Source organism: Pelobates fuscus, chromosome 11, assembly GCF_036172605.1.
Source record: "Pelobates fuscus isolate aPelFus1 chromosome 11, aPelFus1.pri, whole genome shotgun sequence".
NCBI lineage: Eukaryota > Metazoa > Chordata > Amphibia > Anura > Pelobatidae > Pelobates > Pelobates fuscus.
In genome coordinates this window covers 49,742,193-49,765,507 of record NC_086327.1, presented here as the reverse complement: position 1 = coordinate 49,765,507, position 23,315 = coordinate 49,742,193, and the positions used below count along the sequence as shown (strand labels likewise).

At 40.4% G+C, this 23,315-nt stretch overlaps 1 protein-coding gene across 5 annotated transcripts in view; it reads right to left on the bottom strand.

Moving 5' to 3' along the window:
• The window catches only part of LOC134577864 (pleckstrin homology domain-containing family A member 7-like), a 97,148-nt gene that overhangs the window by 7,107 nt on the left and 66,726 nt on the right, over window positions 1-23,315 (bottom strand). Inside the window, exons 7-20 of one of the 5 annotated variants that reach the window (XM_063436773.1) lie at window positions 22,584-23,039; window positions 20,949-21,999; window positions 18,552-18,644; window positions 16,853-16,951; window positions 15,918-15,986; window positions 14,717-14,797; window positions 11,863-12,012; window positions 10,740-10,838; window positions 9,682-9,790; window positions 8,754-8,857; window positions 4,374-4,472; window positions 3,927-4,017; window positions 2,065-2,165; window positions 1,389-1,568 (exon numbers count right to left, since the gene is read on the bottom strand). In XM_063436773.1, coding sequence (XP_063292843.1) covers window positions 1,389-1,568; window positions 2,065-2,165; window positions 3,927-4,017; window positions 4,374-4,472; window positions 8,754-8,857; window positions 9,682-9,790; window positions 10,740-10,838; window positions 11,863-12,012; window positions 14,717-14,797; window positions 15,918-15,986; window positions 16,853-16,951; window positions 18,552-18,644; window positions 20,949-21,999; window positions 22,584-23,039 — 2,782 coding nt within the window. The remainder of the gene's footprint in view (window positions 1-1,388; window positions 1,569-2,064; window positions 2,166-3,926; window positions 4,018-4,373; window positions 4,473-8,753; window positions 8,858-9,681; window positions 9,791-10,739; window positions 10,839-11,862; window positions 12,013-14,716; window positions 14,798-15,917; window positions 15,987-16,852; window positions 16,952-18,551; window positions 18,645-20,948; window positions 22,000-22,583; window positions 23,040-23,315) is intronic. The other 4 variants (XM_063436776.1, XM_063436775.1, XM_063436774.1 and 1 more) reach the window with 4 other exon arrangements.

Sequence of the window (23,315 nt, the reverse complement as noted above, 5' to 3'; positions counted from 1 at the left end):
AAAATAAAAAAGGGAAGAACATAAAACACACTTAGAATGTGTGAAAAACATATATTAATTGCTACATTTCCCATCATTGAAAACTAAAAGCTAAGCTAAATGTTACTAACCGCCAAAAATACTGCACCAGCTACACCAAAGTTTAAAGGACCACTTCATTGTGATGAATTGGTCTGTGTGCAGTGGTCTTTTAGTTTAACCCCTCAATGTAAAGCATTGCTATTTAGTAGATATTGCAATGTTTACGTTGCAGGATTAAATATGTATCCAGTGGCTGTCTACCTGACAGCCATTAGAGGCGCTTGTGCTTTGATTTTGGAGTCACACTCCTCACAGCTTATCTCCAATAGGAGCGTACGGGATTGGAGATTAAGAAGCGTTGGCATGCCATTGGGGGAGGCAGATTGAGTGACTGCAGGGTCTATCTTGGCGCAAAAAAAAAAAAAAAAGATAAATACATTTTTTTCAGGTTTTATTTAGGTGGGGCCCTGAATCTAAAGAGAAGAATACTATAGCAATAGCAAAACAGGTTTGTGCTCTTAAATGAAAAAAAAAAAAAAAAAAAAATATCTTTTTTCTATATTTTCCCAGAAACGTAACTCCAGACCAAATCAATATAGAGATCGTCAACACTTCGTGTGGACAATCTGTAATTAATGCTGCCACCAGGCTGATCTTTCTCACCAGTCACTCCTCCCATACCGCGCCCCTGTGCCGATCCTTACACTGGCTTCTTGTATCCTATTAGGCAGCAACTCAAAATACTAACCCTCACCTATAAAGCTCTAACCAACACTAGCCCCTCTTATATTCCTTCACTGATTCATAGATCTGCCCCTTCGTGGTTTCTCCAGTGACCTTCTCGCACCCTTACTGCCAACTCACGCTTGTAGGACTTTTCACGGGTGGCACCCTTCCTTTGGAACAGCCTGACTTCCCCTTACAGACTCTCCCCTAGTCTTAAATTGTTTAAAAAGTCCTTCAAAACACATCTGTTCAGAAATGCTGTGCTATGGACTCCCAGGTATCTATACCTATCCATATAGGTCTCTTGCTCTCCGAAAGAGCCACGTCCACTCTCACCTCCAGTTCTGCTACTTTTACGCCTTGTTTGGTGGCTGTCACCCTTGCTGCCCTGTTGTGTATTTGTACCACACCTCCTCTAGACTGTAAGCTTGTTTGAGCAGGGCTCTCATCTACCTATTGCTCCTGTCTCACTGTGTAATTGTCTCATTTATTGTAAATCACCCCCCCTTGCATAATTTTATAAAGCGCAGTGGAAATAGTTGGCGCTATATAAATACCAATAATTTTACTGGTTTATTGGCATATTATGTTTGAGATCAATTGTTCTGACAACGATTTTTAATTGGACATGTTTCCCTTACCCTTCCTCCAATTGTAGCTGTAATGACTCTCTGAGAGTTCTGCCTCTGAGTAGAAATGCCAGGTTTTGGTTTTTCATGAATCTGGGCCTCCTGGTGTTTCCGCATTCGTTCCAGCTGTTCTTCTGCACTCATTCTCTGCTTCCTAACAGTGCCAACGTCTGCCATGCTGGGAGGCGAAGACTGCAAAATTGGAGAAAAAGCAACTTTCAATTTACAAGCTCTACTTTTGTCTGCATAAATACTACGTAAGAAAGAAAAGAAAGGGAAAAAACAGAAAAAACATACCGCATGAATCCAAGTTGGGATTCAGCACATATAAGTAACTAGTGGTGTTGACAGTAGTAGAATATTTATTTTGCAGGCCATATTCAGCACAGAAATTTGCAGTGGTGTACAAAAGAGGATTTATAATTAGACATGGGTGGACAAAATTTATATCAAGCTTTTTTGTTGTGTTTTGTTTTTTAAATAGTTGATGCTTTTGCCAGCCTTAAATCTCCTGTAGATCCCCATTCATTCAACCCGGCATCAAACTTCACTCATTTCACAAATACATCCAAGTTAAAGAAATGAAAGCATACAAAGCTACTGTGTAAACATACACCTGATTACTCTTAATTTTTACCATTACTAAATACCCAAGAAGATACAAACTGGGGACTGAGTTTTATCATACCTTTACTTCTTTAATGATCTTGTGGCCTTTGGGAATGGACACCGGGCAGGAGGATTGAATCAGACGATAGTCTACTGCATCCTTATTGGGTTTTACAGCATCTAAAAAGGGAATGTTATAGGCATGTTAGATCATGTATTACCAATAATAAAAGTGCCAACCTTATAATGCATTACACTGGCATGTTCACAAAGAAATTACCTGGTGATCACATAGCGGAGCGGTAACTTTGAATTCTTCGCCATTTACATTTCATATATAAAATTTTATAGGGTTTAGAATGTGATTTTCGATTTTTTCTATTAGGGACACTTTAGAACGCTAGATCATTTGGTTGGTCACTTAAAATGGGATTGACCCATCTATTTCTTTTAAATATTCATTCTCCTTTACTGCCTATAGTGTTATTACGAAACTGATGTCTGCTCAAACATCTGGAGTTAGAAAGTACATAACTACGCACAGGAAAAAAAAAAAAATATATATATATATATATATATATATATATATATATATTTATTTATTCATTTTTCTGTGCGGTGTGTGTGTATATATTAAAAGGAACACTATAGTATTAACAAAAAAAAAAAAAAAAAACTGTATTCCTAACACTGTAAAGCCCTCTGCAAACTCCCTCCCTTGCAGCCCCAGTCAGTGAATAAAGGGTTTTTAACCCTTCCTTTGCAAACATGACGCTAGCACAGAGGTCCCATGGTGCTGGGTTGGACTCCTCCTTCGCCAACATCACAGCTATTCTGAAACCTAATGCGCATGCACGGCAAATGCCACACACATAGGAAATAATTTACCCAATGATTTCTTATGGGACTTTTCAACACCTCAAGGCATGAGGATGTCCAGCGCCATTTTACGGAGTCAAACTTTTGAAGACTGCAATGTTTTGCAGCTGCAGGATTAAGGGGCCAGGGACACTCCACCCAGACCACTTCAATGAGGTGAAGTGGTCTTGGTGCCTACTTTAAAGTAGGTGGATGTTGTGACTGAACATGCTTCTTGTCTAGGGTGCAATCCGATCTTATTAACAACCCTTAGAATCTCAACTTACTTAAAGGGATCCTATAGTGCCAAAAAAAAAAAAAAAAAAAAAAAAAAGTTTTCTTGGCACTATAGGCTCTTGGCAAGCCCCACTCCCTCGGCGCTATACTGGTTAAAACCCCTTCAGCCACTTTTCTTAATCCGGTGCTGGTGAGCTCACCTTCCGCCAACGTCAGCTCCGAAGTGGAGCCGAATGCGCATGCGCGGCCAGAGCGCACATTAAAACCCGCCCATAGGAAAGCATTACTTAAGGCTTTCCTATGGGGATCTTATTTCACGCTGGACTTCATGAGGATGTCCAGCGTCAGATAAGTGCGATTTACTCTGTGTAAATTGCAGAAGCTGCCTCTAGTGACTGTCAGGGAGACAGCCACTAGAGGCTGGATTAACCCTGCAGTGTAAACATAGCAGTCTGGGTGCCTATTGTGATCCTTTAATGGCTAACTAGCTGTCCCCTGTGTCTCATTTTATAAAAGTGACAAGTTTAAGCAAAATCAGCACATTTATAAATGCCTTTAGTTGCACATTCCCAATGTTAAAACAATTGGGAGGGTTTTCTACAAGAGCGATTCTCTAGTTTGAGTGATTTTTCTATGAGAAGCATTCTGTTAATGGAAATTGGTGATTATCATGCATGCGCTAGGTTTCTCTTGGATATAATTAACATGAATGACCTTGTAGGGGCGGAGTGAAGCTTTAGCTTGGAGAGGGTCCAGAATATTTAGCTAATCTGTTCCCAAGAAAATATGAAATTTTTAAGAAGGCAGATTTTTACTACACATTCAAACATACAAATGCCATCTTACCTCCATCAGCAGTCGATGCCTGTTGTCCTTCATTGTCCTTGAGTTCCAAATCAGTCTGTTGCTCATGGAACTGGTCTTGTTTATTCTGCTGCTGGAAATTGCCAGGAAGACAAAAGCATGTTATTTTTGTTGGGTGATCAAAGAAATTAAATGGTGGCTGTGTGTACTTGTAATCTCTTGCAGATAAATTCCCCTGGGATGTTATCTTCTCATAAGGGACATCTACTGAAACCATTAACCAGACAAGATGTATCAACCAATCTTCAATAATCCAATCAATCCTAAAGTTCTGTCATACATGCAGTGGAACATTTATTGCAACACCAGACACATGCGGAGTCATTTCTGGATTAATTCTGAGATTACAAAGGAAATGGACATCCACGTAACATAGTTAAAATGTACACTCTACTCTGGCCAACATATTATTAACTGAATTGTACCCACCTGGTCACTGTTCCCTCTACTCTGTCCATCTATTCCAGGGCTAGGGATGGCCTGGCGGTTCTTGGGGAGAGGTGGTCTAGGAGGAGTATTTTCAAAGTCCTTGACAAGTTAAAGCAAAGGGAAAAGTGTGTTAGCAGTTAAAGTTAAAATCAGTTACATTTTAAATATTGGTCTGACAAATATGACTGAACTTATATAATGTGCTAAGTGAATTAATATGAATGTACAGAGATTCCTCCAGGTTTTTATTTTTTATTTTTTTATTCCTGGGCCTTTAAAATGAAGGCAAAGCATTACGACATGGTGTAGTGGTTATGGTACCAGCAACTCTCTGTCATCTTCCTAGTGTAAATTGTTATTTTAGAATTGTTTGCCTTCTTACATGAGGTCTATTAGTCACTGCTCCCTGCCTTTACTGAAGAAGCTCTCTGTCAGCTGTCTCTCTCAACCAATAATCGATGCTCTGCATCGCAGGGCTTGGCTCTGGTGAGCCAAGAGAAACATAGAAACATAGAATGTGACGGCAGATAAGAACCATTCGGCCCATCTAGTCTGCCCAATTTTCTTAATACTTTCATTAGTCCCTGGCCTTATCATATAGTGAGGATAGCCTTATGCCTATCCCACACATGCTTAAACTCCTTTACTGTGTTAACCTCTACCACTTCAGCTGGAAGGCTATTCCATGCATCTACTACCCGCTCAGTAAAGTAAAACTTCCTGATATTTTTAAACCTTTGTCCCTCTAATTTAAGACTATGTCCTCTTATTGTGGACAGCAGAGAAGCTCCTGCTTAGGAACTTTCAGGCTCTCGGGCGTTCGTATTAGAAATGGGATGCTGGGGATGGGACATCCCGCATTCTTTAGGAAAGAAGTCAAAACGATAATAGGAAAATCCTGGCACCCTTTCATTGCAAGAAGTGCAACTATTTTTGAACAGAGAGCTGTAGTGGTTATGATGCTTGGAGTGTTCCTTTAATGGATCCCCTGAAAAGTAAATATTGAGATGCTAAGTGCCTTCTAGTCTTCATTTATGTTTAATTTAAACACTTTCATAATTTTAGTAAATCAAGTTTCAGTAAGTCCTAACTAGACTGGGATTTAGCTCCGATAGTAGGGCATGTCAATTTACCCCAACGTTTCGCTGTGAGCAGGATTAGTTCCCTCTTCCCTCCATGGAGTCACCCTCTGTCAGCTGGTGACATTTTTAGTGGCCTGAGACTAACAAATCAACTGTATGCAGTGATCAAACTGAGCCATACACACAGCTCTTTAAGTGGGCATTTAAATTACTGTAATTCGATCATGGTGTAAGCAAAGTTAAATCCCTGAAACAAATGCAAAGAACAATAGAATGTTTGTGCAAACACCTGATTGTTCTCTGCGATTGTTTTAGATTGTGTCACATAGTTTTGTGGATTTTCTTTCCTATTCGGGTGTATCTTGCAAGTTCTTTCCCATTTTTTTTACGCACTACAGATCTTATTTTTAAGGTTAAATCCCACCCAAACCAGGGAGACTCAGGTATCTATACATTTAATGGCCCCAGGCTGACCGATTAGCTGTATGCAGCACTCAAAATGAGCTCTGTATACAGCCATTGACATGCATTGAGAACACCAAGGTTCAGCGACTGGGCGAACAAGCCAAGACGAATCTAATCTTCCTGCTGCTCACAGGAGACCATGAACAGACCCTACAGGGTCTCCCTGCATGCCTCCAAGTAGATTGTGATTAGTGCTTGGCTTTGTCAGCTGCACAGCACTGATAACAGTGTAACTGCTCTGGAAAACTTACTTTATTCATTATTACAGGGAATGTAATAATTAAAAAAGCCAGTAGATGGCAGCAACATACCACTGTTTTAACTGGGAAACCCATCTGCTGATATCTGTACAGATTTGAACAGAATATTTCCTTAGGCCCTGCAGGGCTGCCCAGCAGGTAGATCCCCTGATGTTGTTGAACTACAACTTCCATGATGCATTGCATGCCTTTAGAATGCATTTAGAATGAAAAAGCATCATGGGAGTTCTACAACATCTGGGGATCTACCTGTTGGGCAGCCCTGCCTTGGGTTAGGGATAGTTTAGTGTCTAGGTTAGGCGTAAGGTTGTGCCTTATCGGAGTAAAACCATTACTATTATAATATTTATAACAAAAATAAAATAACATTCTAAACTTGAAGAAAAAAAAATCTTCATTTCTCACACTTCTATTTAACATCCTTTATAAAAAGCAAAATTATGCATATGTAAAAAAATATATATATTTTTTGGTGAATACTTAGTAGATATTGTACACATCCATGAATAAATACACTGTAAAAAATAATAATAATAAAAACATCTATCTGGAATCTAGTTTAACCCCTTAAGGACCAAACTTCTGGAATAAAAGGGTATCATGACAGATCACACATGTCATGTGTCCTTAAGGGGTTAAGAAGTGACTGAATGTAATCAGCTTATTGAACACTTGCACATACAGGTCCAGTTATAGGGGTTTTAGTATCGATAATGGAGACCAGATTGATGTGCTGCAAAACTCTTCTTCTTAGTTGCGGATTTAGAGATTTTTCCCACAGTACTGCAACCCACACCTACAGCTTGTTATACACACTAATTGTTGAAATTCTATTTTTTAATGCATGAATACTGTATGTAGTGCTATTTGTACTTCGAGTTAGGTTTTAACATTAGATCCCTTTTGTCTGCAAAATATTTTTAAGAATGGAAATGATACCATAATTATTTTTTTTTAAAACCCGTAACTGGAACGCATTTGGGTTTATACTGACTTTATATTAAATTCTGAACATGCGGGGTCCCCGAACTACTACTGTGGTGTGTCACAAGATATCAGCAACATTTACAGTATAACTTGTGCTATCAAAGGTGCACTGAACTGGGGCTAGGATGTGTCAGGAGGGGGCTGTGGCCTAACACGCAGAATCAAGTCAACTAGAAAAACGTCCTTAGAATGGTCGGACTTAACGTAGAAAGAATACACAGAAACAAACCGAAGTCAGGGGCACAGACAGGAGCAAAAACGAGAAGACAAAGCCAAAGGGTCAGGGATACCAGAAACACGGATAATCAGAATAAGCCAGGATCAATAACCCAAACGCGCTCTCTGATAACCAAAGAAGTGATAACCACAACAGGACAAGGAAGAAATAAAGAAATGGGCTTATATAGCCCTTCCCTTTCATTCATTGGTGGACAGGGGTCACCTGACTCCAGAACGTGCGTGTGCTTGCTTTGTGTGGCCGCGCACACAAGTCTGCGTGACCTCTAACCCTGCTGGAGGCAGGGCTATATCTTGTGCTGCTTTTACAGCGGCTGGCGTCCATAGGAACGCCGCGCTCATTTGGGATGGACGCGCCAGCGGATCTGTCCGTGACCCGCGCAACTTAGGTAAGTCTTGTTTATTTTTTAAGTGACCGCACCAATCTGGTGCGATTCGCAGACCGGGAGCGGTGACAGGATGCTGCAAGACCGCCCCACCCACACTTGTCTAAAGCAGGCATGTAACCCACAGCGCACATGAGGCACTGAACATCTTGTATTGCAGCCTAGTTGCTGTCTGGCTGCCAGGCGGCGACAGAAGCAGGGACCCATTTCTTACTGTGCTCTTCCTACACAAGTCCCTCGTGTGCCCTGCAGTGAGCCGGCAGCTGGGATAGGACATCTCGGCATCACTACTGGGCGAACGAGGGACCTGTGCAGGAAGAGTGTAGTGGTCCCATCACAGCAGCAAGCATTGGCCACCAGGGAAATGATCCACTCCAGCGCTCCCAGAGCACGGTAGGGAGGCTGGGTGGACTTCTTAATTACTAAGTGTGTGTGTGCATGCCAGTCATTATGTATGTCTAATAAGGTGTATGTATAGGACTGTGATTATATATATATATATACACACACACACACACACACACACATATATATATATACACACATATATATATATATATATATATATACACACACACACACACACACACACACACACACACATATATATATATATATATATATATATATACACACACACACACACACACACACACACATATATACACATATATATACACACATACACACACACATACGTGAGTTTAGTAAATAGCTCCCTAATTTGGTATCCTTAAACATTGCAATACCAAATAAGGATAACAAATACAGTTATCTACTAAAGAAATGAAATATTAAAATTTGGCCCGGGAAAGCCAAAAGGTTTGGTCACCCATGATCTAAAGGGTCAATGTAAGCACCATAACCTCTATAGTACATTATAGTGGTAATGGTTCAATGCATTCCTGTGAAAGTTAGCATTTTACTCTAGAAATAGGATTCCACAATATTCGGAAGACTTACTGCATGGCCTTCTCTCTGGCTTAGATGGTTCTGACCGGAATGATGAAGGAAGCTTCTCTGATACGCAGGCTGGGGTTCTCCAACTGGGGACGAAGCCATTATTCCTGCGGCAGAAAGTAAAGCGATACATACAAGATGTTAATACGAAGGGCTTTTTTGTGACCAGTATTCTCTTAGAGTTTGTTCTTCTACAAAAATTATTTCTACTTCTTTAATGATTATTATACCTCGGACATTTTCACAATACAAGTCCTAGGGAAGAATCAATATGGCAGATTTGAACAGTCCACCAAGGGTCCACCTTTTGATTAATATACTGAACTGATGTAGATAATCCTGGACCAAATGAATCCTGCTATTACGGGTGTGATAACTTGAGGGGTAGTTAAAATAAAAGGCATGGCTTGATCCACAGATGCATAAAAATCGTTCATCGAGCAGACAATGGTTCAGCTTTTTTACAACAAACTCAGTTCAGTTTTTTGGAGTTCAGAAACATTTTAGCCAACTGTGCTATGAAGAGAAAGGATTGGACTGAGGTTTTCTACCCCAGTGTTAACTTGGATCTGTTATGTTATGAAATGTCAGCCATGCCAAACCAATATAGAATTATATTATAAAACAACAATTCTTTCAGACAGGGTTAAAATTTTCTACCTGGCAGTACACGAAATTCATATATCCCCAATGTGAAGTGAACCAGAGTAAGATCACATTAATATGCAACACTTTTAAGGGATGTCAGACTGATTGCAGCCAGAGATAACCAGATAACCCTGTTAGCCCTACGAATAAGTTTCATTGCTTTAAAAGGTAGTGAATATAAACCATTAGAACACCAACTCGTTTCACCAATAGTACATGGTTTCAAATAATGTCAATACAGTATGAAACATAAAAGAAATGAAAAGGTCAGGGCATTACATACCGGGATGCCGTGTTGACTCAGGGATGACATGGAAACTGCTTTTATTAAATCGCAGGCCAGAAATTATGTCATTGATCATCCAAAGATCACGCTGGGCGGCAGCTTGCTCCTACATTAAAACATGTAAAAAGTTTGTTAAATCCCACAGATAAGCGATTGCTAAAACCTTATCCAACAGAACGGTTTTCATTACACGCATCATCAAAAAGGAATGTTATTACAGAATAAAAAAAAAATATATCATTGTACACTGCAATTGTAATACCAGATTGGAGAAAATACACAGGAATCCTTAGAGAGACTTTTTTCCTTAAAGTGCAAATTATAAACAACACTTCCATGGAATGTCCTAAAAGGGGAGTTTAATGGGATTATTCCTAGGTTGGATTAGCAATGCGGAACAAGGGGCTGTCGGTATGCTTAGTCTCAGAGTTAAAGTCTCCGAGTTAAATTATTCTAATTTACACTGATAAATGTGCTAAGTGAATTCTAATCATGTACAATGTTGTATATTTATTCATAAGAGAGGTTTCATGGGAGGAAAAAAATGCTGACAAAAAGTCATTATAATGGCAAAAGATTGGTGTCTGGCACTTAGAATTTTGTATAACTTTAACCCCTTAAGGACCAAACTTCTGGAATAAAAGGCAATCATGACATGTAACACATGTCATGTGTCCTTAAGGTGTTAACACAAATAGGCATTTATTGTATACACTGTACCTACAAGTGGAGCTATTCTAGCAGTGACTAATTAGTGAATCAGTCAAAATAATTACAGAATGCTGCACCAATCACAATACACATCTTCAGGGCAGGGATTTTTTTTTTCCTTCTACGGTGGCACTAGAATTTGCCCACCTGAACCCCGACCACTGCTTTCCTCATGTATTTTAAAATGTAACAAACTGCAGTGTACCTCAGTCACCTTTTTTGACTGAGACACATGCCCTCATTGATACAGATTAATTAAAAGGTCTGTATTATAGGTCTATTTGTGCTGGTAATTTACTATTGATTGTCCCTTTAAGGGTCATTGAATACGTTACTATTAATACCTGTGGATGCCCCATTTGACTGACGCGTTCCAAAGTCTCCCTCAATGCTTGCAAGTCACTGTCAAGAACCCTGTATTCCTCCCATGCTCGCTCTCGTTCCTATAAAAAAAAAAAAAAAAAAAAATTCTAGTCTCAAACTGGAAATCAAAAGTCATATACACTTCACCTGTCTCATAGATACCAACGACGGCATACATATACATTGAAATACAATTTGACTTCCAAACCATTTATACATTAGTGAATAATGAGTCTTCATTGATGTAACTTAAGAATGGTTCTAACAACGGCAGGACGGATGTGTGGATTGTTTGATTGTTCTCAACTTACTGCTGGCCCATATCAAAAGGTTAAAGGGACACTATAGTCACCAGAACAACTACAGCTTAATGTAGTTGTTCTGGTGAGTATAATAGGCTTTTTTCATGCACATACTGCCTTTTCAGAGAAAAGGCAGTATTTACATTGCCTCTAGGCACACCTCCAAATGGCCACTCCTTAGATGGCCACTGGAGGTGCTTCCTGGGTCAGTGCTTCCGAAAAAGCAGCCCTGATGTTCAGCGTCCCCACGCTTTGCATGGAGACGCTGAATTTTCCTCATAGAGATGCACTGATTCAATGCATCTCTATGAGGAGGTCCTGATTGGCCAAAATGGCATTTGGCCCTACCCCCTGTGCCGATTTTAGCCAATCCAATCGGCCATTTTGATAATGTCACAAAGGGGGCGGAGTCAGTGCCAGCTGACCATCGCCGCACTGGAAATAATGTGAGTTTTAAACTTTTATAGGGGGGCGGCTAAGGGAGGGCAAGCCACCTAAATGGTGGGTTAAACACTATGGGGTCAGGAATACATGTTTGTGTTCCTGACCCTACCTATATTGTTCCTTTAATTTAGTATAGTGCCAACATACGGCCTATGAGGTTGTTTTTCCTGTAAATTCGAGCAGCATGATTACATTCTGTTCATAAAGTATATATTTGCATAAAGAAATGACAAAATAATGTATGCAAATATACTATTAAACTATTTTTTGGCAAACTACAAGCACAATCTGTAGAAGTTATTCTCTAGGCATTCTAGATATGCAGGTCTATACCATACATTTCAAATTGCACTCTTACCAGGGAAAGATCACACAGTCTTGCACGCACATATACAAGATCATCCTGCAGCAGTCTCTGTTGGTACCAAATATTTTCTATAATATGATCTTGACCCTGGAACTCATCAAGGTGGTGGTGCGTCATTTGTAGTGCATCCTCTAGTTTTTCCTAAAAACAAAAATAAGCATAATAAAGAAACTAACTTAAAAAAAGAAAATTATATATATACAGCTAGGGTACAGCCCTAGTCACACCTCCCCTGGCTGTGACTGAGACAGCCTGCATGAAAAAAACACAATGGCTTTGGTTTCAATAAGATGCATCTTTAAAAGTTTTTATTTTCTGCTCTGTAAATTGAACTTTAGTTACATACAGGAGGCTCCTGGGGAGTTTAGCATGGTATTAGCAGAGTAAGCGATAAGACATTTTTAATAAAACAGAATTAGCAGTAAAGGAAGTGTAAACATTAGAGGACTCATTACAGGAAGTGATTAAGAAGTCTGTGCATGTAACATGCAGGAGGTGTGCCTAGGGCTGCACAAATAAAGTCATAAAAAAGGTTAAAAGTTACTAACAACCTAATTGCAGCTAAATCCAAAGGCCACTACTCCATATGAATTCTTCTTGACCTCTCTGCTTCCTTTGACACCGTTGATCATGCTCTGCTTCTTCAAACTCTTCAATCACTTGGTCTCTGTGACTGTCTTCTCATGGTTTTCCTCTTCTCTCTCCCAACGCTCATTCAGTGTCTCCTTTTCTAATGACACCTCCTCCCTCGGTTGGAGTCCCCCAAGGCTCTGTCCTTGGTCCCCTTCTATTTTCGCTTTATACTGCCTCTCTTGGCAAGCTTATTACCTCATTTGTATTCCAATACCACCAATATGCTGATGACACCCAGATAAATCTCTCCTTCCCGCACCTCTCCCCTGCCGTCTTGCAACATGTCACTGTTTGCCTTTCTTCCATCTCTGACTGGATGTCCTCCCACTTTCTGAAACTCAATCTCTCTAAAACTGAGCTCCTTGTCTTTCTTCCCCCTAATACCGATCCTCCTCTTTCGCTCTCCCTTCAAGTTAGTGGTATCCACATAAGTCCATCCTTGCAAGCGCGCTGTCTTGGCGTCATTTGATTCTGGCCTCACCTTTGAGCCTCACATCCTGCAGATTCCATCTTAAAAACATAGCCCACATCCGCCCCTTTCTTACGCAAGATGCTACCAAGGAGCTTGTCCATGCTCTAGTAATTTCTGGCATGGATTATTGTAAGCCTCTCCTGATTGGTCTTCCCAAATGCCATATTTCCCCTCTCCATCTGCAATGAATGTTGCCGCCAGACTGATGTTCCTCTCTAGTCGGTCCTCTCACACCTCAGCCCTCTGTCAATCCTTACATTGGCTTCCTGTATCCAATTCATAGTGCTAACACATACCTATAAAGCACTGAACAATTCTAGCCCCTCTTATATCTCCTCACAGATCCGTAGGTATGCCCCTTCTCGGTCTCTCTGCTCTGCCCGTGACCTTCTCCTGTCCGCTGCTCGCACCTCTACGGCCAACTCACGCTTGCAGGACTTCTCACGGACTGCTCCCTTCCTATGGAATAGCCTGCCTACCACCTTCTGACTCTCCCCTAGTCTTCACTCGTTTAAGAAGTGCCTTAAAATCCATCTGTTTAGGAAAGCTTATGGCCTCCCAGAGTAACCTCTACCTCACATACCTGTCTCTTACCCTCTCCTAAAGGGCAGCACTCTCTCTCCTCCAGCTCAGCTTCACTCCCACCTTATTTAATTGCCATTTCCTGTCCTAATGTGTTTTACACCCCACCTCCTATAGACTGTAAGCTCGTTTGAGCAGGGTCCTCTTCAACCAATCGTTCCTATAAGTTTTCTAGTAATTGTCCTATTTATAGTTAAATCCCCCCTCTCATAATATTGTAAAGCGCTACGGAATCTGTTGGCGCTATATAAATGGCAATAATAGGATCCTGATACACAGTTGAAATTGGAAAGTGACAATTTTCTTCTCTTATGAATGTCTAACAGAAAATCACTACTGTTAAGAGACTAACCTAATCACAAAATGTTATCTTTGTAATGGCACAAGTAAGCAAAATCCTTTTTGAGACGTGAGTGGGGACTAACTGAAGGGCAAGCTATGGAGTTTCTCTAAGCTTTTGCCTGTTCTCAGAGTTCTCATATTCTCTGTTTTTGTTGCAATGTGTTTGCTCGGGTTCTCCCCAAGATCAAAGGATAATCCAGACATGAATCCTGTGCTTACTGCGGTATCAGCTACAACTTGATGACAATGCCCAAGAAGGCCGAAACGTGATGCATCTCTCGTGCAGAGAGGACTTGCTGGCATATCTTTTGTGGACTGCGCTTATTGGTGGGATCAGACCGATATGCAAATGGTATAGATTCTCTTTGCAATGGCACAAGTGAGCAAAAACATCTTGGAGACCTTAGTGGGGACAAACCAAAAGGCAAGCTACAGAGTTTCTCTAAGCTTTTGCATGTTTGCTCAGAGTTCTCAAAATTTTCTTTTTTTTGTTAACAAAATGCTCTCTTATATAATTTTCTCGGTTTCATAATGCGTAAACAAATCTCTGCCAATTTATTCTAATGCCTTTAACACTTTTTCAGCACAGTATTATATAAAAACATGAATTTATAGAATAAAGCATTTATGTCCACTGCCCATATTTTTCTCAATTATTTCAGCACGCTGCCTAGATTCACGATTTAAATGGCATATAATCTTTCAACAGAATTTCCAAATACCACCAATTTCCCCTCTATTGCGCCCAACGGTGTCGTCGCTCAGCATTTCTATCACAAAACATGGTATCTTAAAAATAAAAATTGAAGAAATTACCTTCTCTGCTCTTAGATGAGTGGTTTCCTCTTCAATGCTGACAAGCAATTTATCCTGACCGCACACCTTTGTCAGAAGTACCTAGTATTGACATTTATAAACTGGTTACAAACTTTAGTTTTCAGGATATTTACCTGGAGAAACTGCAGATTTAAAAGGGGTTCACTGCAGGGTTTATGCAATAGATTACTTACTGTGTGCCCACATTCAATATTTAGGTCAAAATCAATCAATCAATCAATCAATGAGACAAAGCTGGAGAATTCCATATTTATCTTCTATATCAAACTATATCAGATTGGCAAGTTTAAAAGTTGAACAAAGTTCCAAATGGAATAATTCACTTAGTTTAACAGCAATCAATAATTCAGCCAGGTGTCAAATATCTTGAAAAAAAAAAAAAGCGAAAGGCGGAGTTCCTTTTTTATGACGGTAAGCTACTGTCAGGCAGAGTTTGACACAAGCCAAAATCAAGGTTTACTGCTGTTGAACAGAGGAAGGTTGCGTGTTGGAACGCACGACGGTCCCATTTACAAAATCCCATGGACTTCTCATCTCCTTTTGAACAGAAAGCCGGCATGGAGGGAGGATTACAGTGGATTCTTGTAGGGACTACATTCCCCAACACGCAAACTTTACATTTCAAACGTGTAAGTGTTTTTAATCTTATTAATAAATTCAATGTTTCTACAGAGAACACTTTTCTTGCATTTTTATTTTTCCATATATTTGAAACAAGGCTAAATTGTATTGGTTGAGGTTTCACTACCCAATACATGGTTAAAAGTGAATTGTTCCATTTGGGATTGTGTGTACCATTTCTAATTTGAGGCATTATAACATTTAGCAAGAAGTGCTTTCATTTTTGCTACAGTATGTATCTACTTTGTAGCATTAAGCACAGACTCCACATTATTTCCATTCCAGCAACTGTTTATTTGGTACCCATATCATGAATATAGTGGACTTGGGATGTTATATTACATCTCTGTGAATCTAAAGTGGACTATTTTAATAAACATATTTTAAAAACGTGTTTTTTTGTGTGTGTTTGCCTTTTTTTAAATCATTTTACTTGTGTACTTGTGTTTTATATCAGCTCCTGGTCTCATTAACATTGTCACTGTTTTTTCTTGCTACTTAAAAGATGAACAGCCCTCTTAGAAGAGATTGTGCACCACCCCAAGTCCAAATTACTTACATCAATGCTATTGTCTGCCAGGCGAGGCTGATGTAGGGCTCTCTCCCGATAAGTTGTAGAGCCAGATGGCTGAGAAGTTTAAAACAAGAGAATTACTTTGGCTTTTTTTGTTTAAAGTATGTGAACAAAAAATAATCAGTAAAACGAGAAGCGTCTAGACAACAGAATATGCACATATACAATAGTCAAGAGAAGTATTAGTATTATAATCTTTGGCCAGTGACTCTCTGAAGGCCAAAACAAAACTACAACTACAAAGACTTACAATTCCTAGCTTTTCTACAACCCTATTTTTTGTTGACTTGGCTATGATGGTTGCTAGCACTGCCCTACAAAAGTATATTTCAAATTTTGAGGTCCTGTGCAACCCTTTACTCCATTAATTTTTTGCTGCACTGATTTTTAGCTTCTTCAGAGCACATTCTGTCTGGCTAGGTTATCAGTCTTTTTTTCTATTGCACGTCTTCGGCACTAGATAAGCATGAAGTTTAAACTATGCAGTATAAAGTTTTAGAACCGATCTATGTCTGCCTAGCCAATATGGTTACTTTGCTACAATCTCCTTCACTCTATAACCTGTTTTGGGGGTTCACCAAGTTACTCGATACCAAATATTATTACTTGTGCAAGACGCTGTGTCTTCCCCATGTATTGTGAAACTAAATCCCGAAGAACTGTGTGTAGGTTTCATAATTACACAAACAATGTTTTAAATGGATTTTCTTATAAGTCCTGTCTTATGATTTTCTGGGGTACAAATTTAACTGTATCAACAACAAAAACTCTGTATCTAGGGTACACTCCCTCCTATAGGTGGTCTTAATTATTCAACTTGTACTTTGTGTATGTTTTTCATAGTATTGTAGAGGATTGACATTAGTATACACAGCTAGTTCTTTTACACTAGTTTTTAAATAAATGCATGTGTGTAATACCAGAACACTGAGAGACATCCTCTTTCCAGTGGGTGCATGAGCACCTGGTCGGCCCGAGACAGGAGGCAGGGGAGGTAGCTGGGAATAGCTGGCAGAGCCCTGTAGCAATAAAATAAAAAAATAAAAAAAGATTTAAAGAGAGTAGTGATTTATTTTTGTAATTATAATCCTTCTCTAACTGTATTCGTTGTAGTGTCTCATTTTCAAAGTGTGTAAATGTAGGGATTGTACAATCAAACACAGCTATGTTAAAGGGTCCTGTGCTTTAAAGTGGTCATGGTGCCTGGAGTCTGTATGGGCAGAGTTCTAGTAAGAATCACTGCGTATAAATAGATAAAGCACTGTGCTCTCAGAAGTGTAAGTCCAACTCTAGCAGTGTCATTAACAGAACAAGAGTTCCAGACGGCCAACATCAATTTTGTGTATAAACGGCATCCATTACACAAAATTACAAAGGGGGGATTGGATTATCTCAGGAAAGGAGAAGAGCTCACTAACACAGATTTAGACAAAATTTGAGAAAATTGGCTTTTTGTGCACATAGAAAAAGTCTTAGATCTTTGAGTTCAGCTCATGAAAAATGAGGGCAAAAACATGTTGCGTTTATAATTTTGTTCAGTGTAAATGCCAACACAACATCCAAACACAATTAAAAACACAAATATTCTATGCAAACACCAGCACTACACACAAAAGCACACCTGCATTTTAAATCCAACACTATGTACAAATGCACCCCTGCATTGTAACGCAAACACTACACAAGTATACCACTGAATTCAAATGGCAATAGTACAAACAAATACACCCCTACATGCACATACATACTCTACACAAAAGCATGCTTATATTCAAATGCACAAACACTGCTCACAAGTGCAAGGATGCGCAAATGGTAGATCTCCAGCTGGCATAGCATCGCGGGTGTTGTATGACCGATGGGGACCTATCTTTTTGGCACTCTTGCACTAGAAGGGGCTCAAAAAAGAATTCTGGCACCAGGGCCCTCTCTACACTAGTTCAGCCACTGCCTTTGGATATCCCATTAAATAATCTCCATTGTAGGGACATTTTTATGTACGGACCCACTTACTATAAAACCTATAAGAATCTGCATTGCGGCTTATTAGCTCCATTGTTTACTGGCATTTGCTCACTGATATTTTGTTTTCTTGAACAAAAGGTATTTGAGACTAAAACAGGTGCGGTCATAGAAAGACTTTAGAATTTAGACTTGTACAAGAACTTTTTTATAATGAGAGTCTAGATATCTCTCTCTCTCTCAGAGCTTGAAAAGAGACAAGAGATAGATCGATAGATAAACAGATGGAAAACATTTCGTGCCATTAAGCAACGGTCAAAGACTAAAGGAAGGTATGATGCTTACAGTATTGGAGCATATTCACCCACAGACCTATACCTGATGCTTTGAAATGAAACGGCTTTCAAAAATGTTGTTAACAAACGGACAACCACAAGAAATGTAAAATCTAAGAAACCGAGATTTAACAGTTAGCTTATGTATCCAGGTCTAGAGAGATGCTCTGGCTTTGTACTTCAACCATCATGAGTCATACAAATTCAAAAGAAAAATCTATTTTGTGGTTTAGTTTGAATTCACATCGTGATCATCTATTTCTTCGGATATACTGTACATGCCAACAGCCATATTCACGTGGTCATATAATGACACACTTACCATTTTTGACAAGTGTCTGGGTGCACAGCCAAGCCCAAAACCTCGTCCAGAACATACTGCTCCAGGAGCAAGTAATGACCTCTCAGAATACTGCTGACAGAGAAAGAAGGAGGAAGTAATTGTTACTAGCAAATGATGGAAATCAGATTATAGAAAAGTACCTGCTAAGTTTTGTAATGAAGACAAACTCTTAATGAAAAATGCTAAAATGGTAAACAATCCCTTAACATTGCAGTAACAAAACCAAACTGATGCTGTTGACAAAAAACGGATAGTGAAAAACAAAACAAAAACAAAACAAAAAAAACAAGAACAGAGCAACACTAATGTGGTGAGTATCTTTATCTGTAAAATGTTTGAGTACCGTATATACTAGAGTATAAGCCGACCCGAATATAAGCCGAGGCCCCTAATTTTTCCCCAAAAAACTGGGAAAACTTATTGACTCGAGTATAAGACTCGGGTGGGAAATGCAGCAGCAACTGGTAAATTTCTAAATAAAATTAGATCCTAAAAAAAATATATTAATTGAATATTTATTTACAGTGTGTGTATAATGAATGCAGTGTGTGCGTATGAGTGCAGCGTGTGTGTGTGTATGAGTGCAGTGTGTGTGTGTATGAGTGCAGCGTGTGTGTGTATGAGTGCAGCGTGTGTGTGTATGAGTGCAGCGTGTGTGTGTATGAGTGCAGCGTGTGTGTGTATGAATGCAGCGTGTGTGTGTGTATGAGTGCAGTGTGTGTGTATGAGTGCAGTGTGTGTGTATGAGTGCAGTGTGTGTGTGTATGAGTGCAGTGTGTGTATGAGTGCAGTGTGTGTATGAGTGCAGTGTGTGTATGAATGCAGTGTGTGTATGAATGCAGTGTGTGTATGAATGCAGTGTGTGTATGAATGCAGTGTGTGCAGGGCCGGTGCAAGGATATTTGCCCCCCCCATATGTCCTGACCTCCCCTCCTCCTCCCTCAGTGGTCCTTACCTCCCCACCCCCGTGTTCCTTCACCCCCCTCCCCCAGTGGTCCTTACCCTCCCCTCCCCTAGTGGTCCTTACTTCCCCCTCCCCTCCCCTAGTGGTCCTTATCCCCCCTCCCCTCCCATAGTGGTCCTTATCCCCCCCCTCCCTCCCATAGTGGTCCTTATCCCCCCCCTCCCTCCCATAGTGGTCCTTATCCCCCCCTCCCTCCCATAGTGGTCCTTATCCCCCCCTCCCTCCCATAGTGGTCCTTATCCCCCCCTCCCTCCCATAGTGGTCCTTATCCCCCCCCTCCCTCCCATAGTGGTCCTTATCCCCCCCTCCCTCCCATAGTGGTCCTTATCCCCCCCCTCCCTCCCATAGTGCTCCTTATCCCCCCCCTCCCTCCCATAGTGCTCCTTATCCCCCCCCTCCCTCCCATAGTGCTCCTTATCCCCCCCCTCCCTCCCATAGTGCTCCTTATCCCACCCCCTCCCTCCCATAGTGCTCCTTATCCCACCCCCTCCCTCCCATAGTGCTCCTTATACCCCCCCCTCCCACAGTGGTCCTTATACCCCCCCCCCCCCCTCCCACAGTGGTCCTTATACCCCCCTTTTTAATTTTTTTTATTATTATTATTTTTTATTATTATTTCTTATTTTATTTATATTTTTATTTATTTTTCGTCCCCCATCCCTGCTTGATACATGGCAGGGAGGGGGGCTCTCCTTCCCTGGTGGTCCAGTGGCAGTTCAGTGGGGGGGAGAGGGGTGCTGGCAGAGCTGTAACTTACCTGTTCTGCAGCTCCTGTCAGCTCTCTCCTCCTCTGCGCCGTCCGTGCAGCTCCTTCTATCAGCTCACACCTGGGAGCTGACCGAGGTGCTGAACGGACGGCGCGGAGGAGGAGAGAGCTGACAGGAGCTGCAGGAAAGGTAAGTACAGCTCTGCCAGCCCCCCTCTCCCCCCAGTCTGTATTATGGCAATGCAAATTGCCATAATACAGACTCTGACTCGAGTATAAGCAGAGTTGGGGTTTTTCAGCCCAAAAAATGGGCTGAAAAACTCGGCTTATACTCGAGTATATACGGTAAATGATCAACACATAATGATATGATCTGAATTAAATAATTTTTATAAAATTTACTGTCTTAGGGCCTCGTTCATTTTATCCAATGATTGATCTGGGGTATTGTCATTGGTGACCAAATATCACAAAATGAGCTACATGGCGTAATCTACTTACAGCTGAATCTTTTTATTTCAAGTGGCCTTACTCCGTTGCATAAACTAACCTATATAACGCTACATGAGCAGGTTTTCCCCTCAATCACTTTTGGGTCATGAACAGATGCATAATGTTTACGTGCTTTACCAAACATTGTTCAAACAAATCATTGAATATTAAGATATTTAATTGGCACAGAAACCCCACATATGATGTTACGTACCCTTGGTGCCTGGTTTCGGTGTCTGAGGGATGGAGTAAGCGATAACTCTGCAGGGTACTCTTCTATTATAACTCTTTCATTTGGATTATTTTGCCTGATTTGTAATCGGTTTGGGTATGCGTGAGATCTGGGTGGCAAAGGTACCCCACAACCATCTACTAGTCTTTCATCTTCAGCTCCAAGAGGTTGTGACCTCCGGGAGTATCTACCCTTTGCCACTGTAGATGAAGAGTAGGGATCATCAGATGGTATGACATCATACCGATCAGACGGTGTTTGAGGTCTTGATAGTGAGGACTTAACAATATGGCATCTGGTCTTGGAGCTGGTTATGAAATATTCACCAGATCTTTCTTCATTATGTCTGGAAGGAGGTGCAGAATTTGAGAGTCTTTCTTCTAAAGGAAGGATGTCTACCCGCCCAATAGGCGTGTTTGATCGGCCTGATAATCTTCCCTGAGAAGGAGATCCAGGTACAACCAACTCATCAATGGAGCCCACATGGGCCTTGGGAGACTGAACCTTTGGATTAAGGCTTGGAGAAAGGGGAGCATCTTTTCTGGTTGGGCTTCCAGCATATGACACAGGTATCATGTGACTGCTGTCTGAATAGTATGGAGCCTTCTCACTAGTTGATGAACTTCCATAATTGATACTTGAAGGCGACATCCTGTTTACCATCCGATGTTTAGAAATCTCAGATGGAGTCGGTGGAAGTGAAAATGATCTTGAAGGTTTAACTAGTCTTTGTACTACATATTCTGCTTTTTCGGGCGATTGACAAGTTATGGTTCTTGATGGTGACCCAGAATGTACAGGCGAAGAGGCTACATTTCTGCCATCTACATTTCCAAGAAGAAGATCAGTCCGCGGCATTGGTTTCTCATCTCTTGAACTCCAGATTCTATCTCCAACCTCAGAGCTGTATACATGTGCAGGAAGTACAGCAGGAGAAGAAGGGGCAGAGCGAGAGAGGGGTGTTGTATAAACATCATGTGGACATTCAAAACCCTTTTGTGGAATCCTGGATGGGCTCCTGGCACCATAGGACCTGTGTGTAAACAGATACATCTTACTTATAACTTATAGTTTAGTGAAACAAGCCTATGTTCATTCATTATACATAAAAGAGTGGTTACTAGAACGTCATTTAGAAGAAAAAAATAAAGACAAAATCGCCAGTACTTTGGCGTGACAGATTTGATATAATAAAGGTTTACAGGAACGCAAGGGGTTTAGGTGGTTCTGCGGGTTTTTAGGTGGTCCTGGGGACTTTTGACATTTACTTTGAGTGACAGGTTAAGGTAGTGTTACTACCATTATTTACACATTTTCCTCTTATGTACTAAACTTTGTTGTTAGGAGATGGCAAAAATAATTAGTATGCTTTTGTCTTTCAGTCCACTTTTGCAGCGGCTTATTAAGTTGAGAAAAATATATTTATGGTGTTGAAGCGAAAATTTGTAAATCATTTAAAAAGTTTAAACTGTATGAAAACTGACTCCTATAGTGTGCGAACAACAAATACATTATTTATACAAGGTTTTAGTTACGATAAAGCAATAAACTCATTTAATAACCAGTTATACTCAAACATCTTTGTAATTGTAATTTCCTATTCAAACAGTTACTTACTCTGAAGTTTCTTTAAATGCAGATTGATCTTTATGAAAAGGCACCCACTCCTCATCTTCTGGAATGGAGTCTTTCCGCTCCAAGGATCTTTTGCTTTCCAACTCTTGTCTACTATAAGTGAGTTCCATGTTCTTCACTCCATTTTCAGGGGTGGGTGGTGGGACTGACCCATTCTGGGCGATCGATGTGTAATGTTGCATTGCATCTGTTAATGACTCTCTGAGACCAATGAACAGCTGATCCTTATCCAAGTCTCCATTCCTGTCTTGCTCTGGAAGACTGTCCCTTGAACTTTCGTCTTGTGATCTGGATTCAGAGAGTTGCGCAATCTCAAGAGATTCTGCACTTTTGGCATGCTCACCCGACGGATTGATCCCGGTGTGGGAGAAATCCTCGTAGCTTGCATACAGGTCATCATGCGTTGAATTTGTCAAGTTGTGAACATGGTTAATCCTGCTTAGGGAAATAAAAATAGTCACAAAGACAAACAATGTAACCAAAATTATTTAAAAAATAAAATCAATGTAGACCATGGCATTTCTATCAACAAATATGTAAATTCATTATAACAGTGCAATTGGTGTTCTGTACTTCTAAAGGAATATAGTAGTAATGGTGCATAAGAATGCACTGGCACTGTACCACTGTGAGATGCCAAATTGTTTTAGCAGTCTTCTTAAGCTCAAAAGAAAAAGAAAACCAAAATGCAAATGTTATATATAAAATAAATAA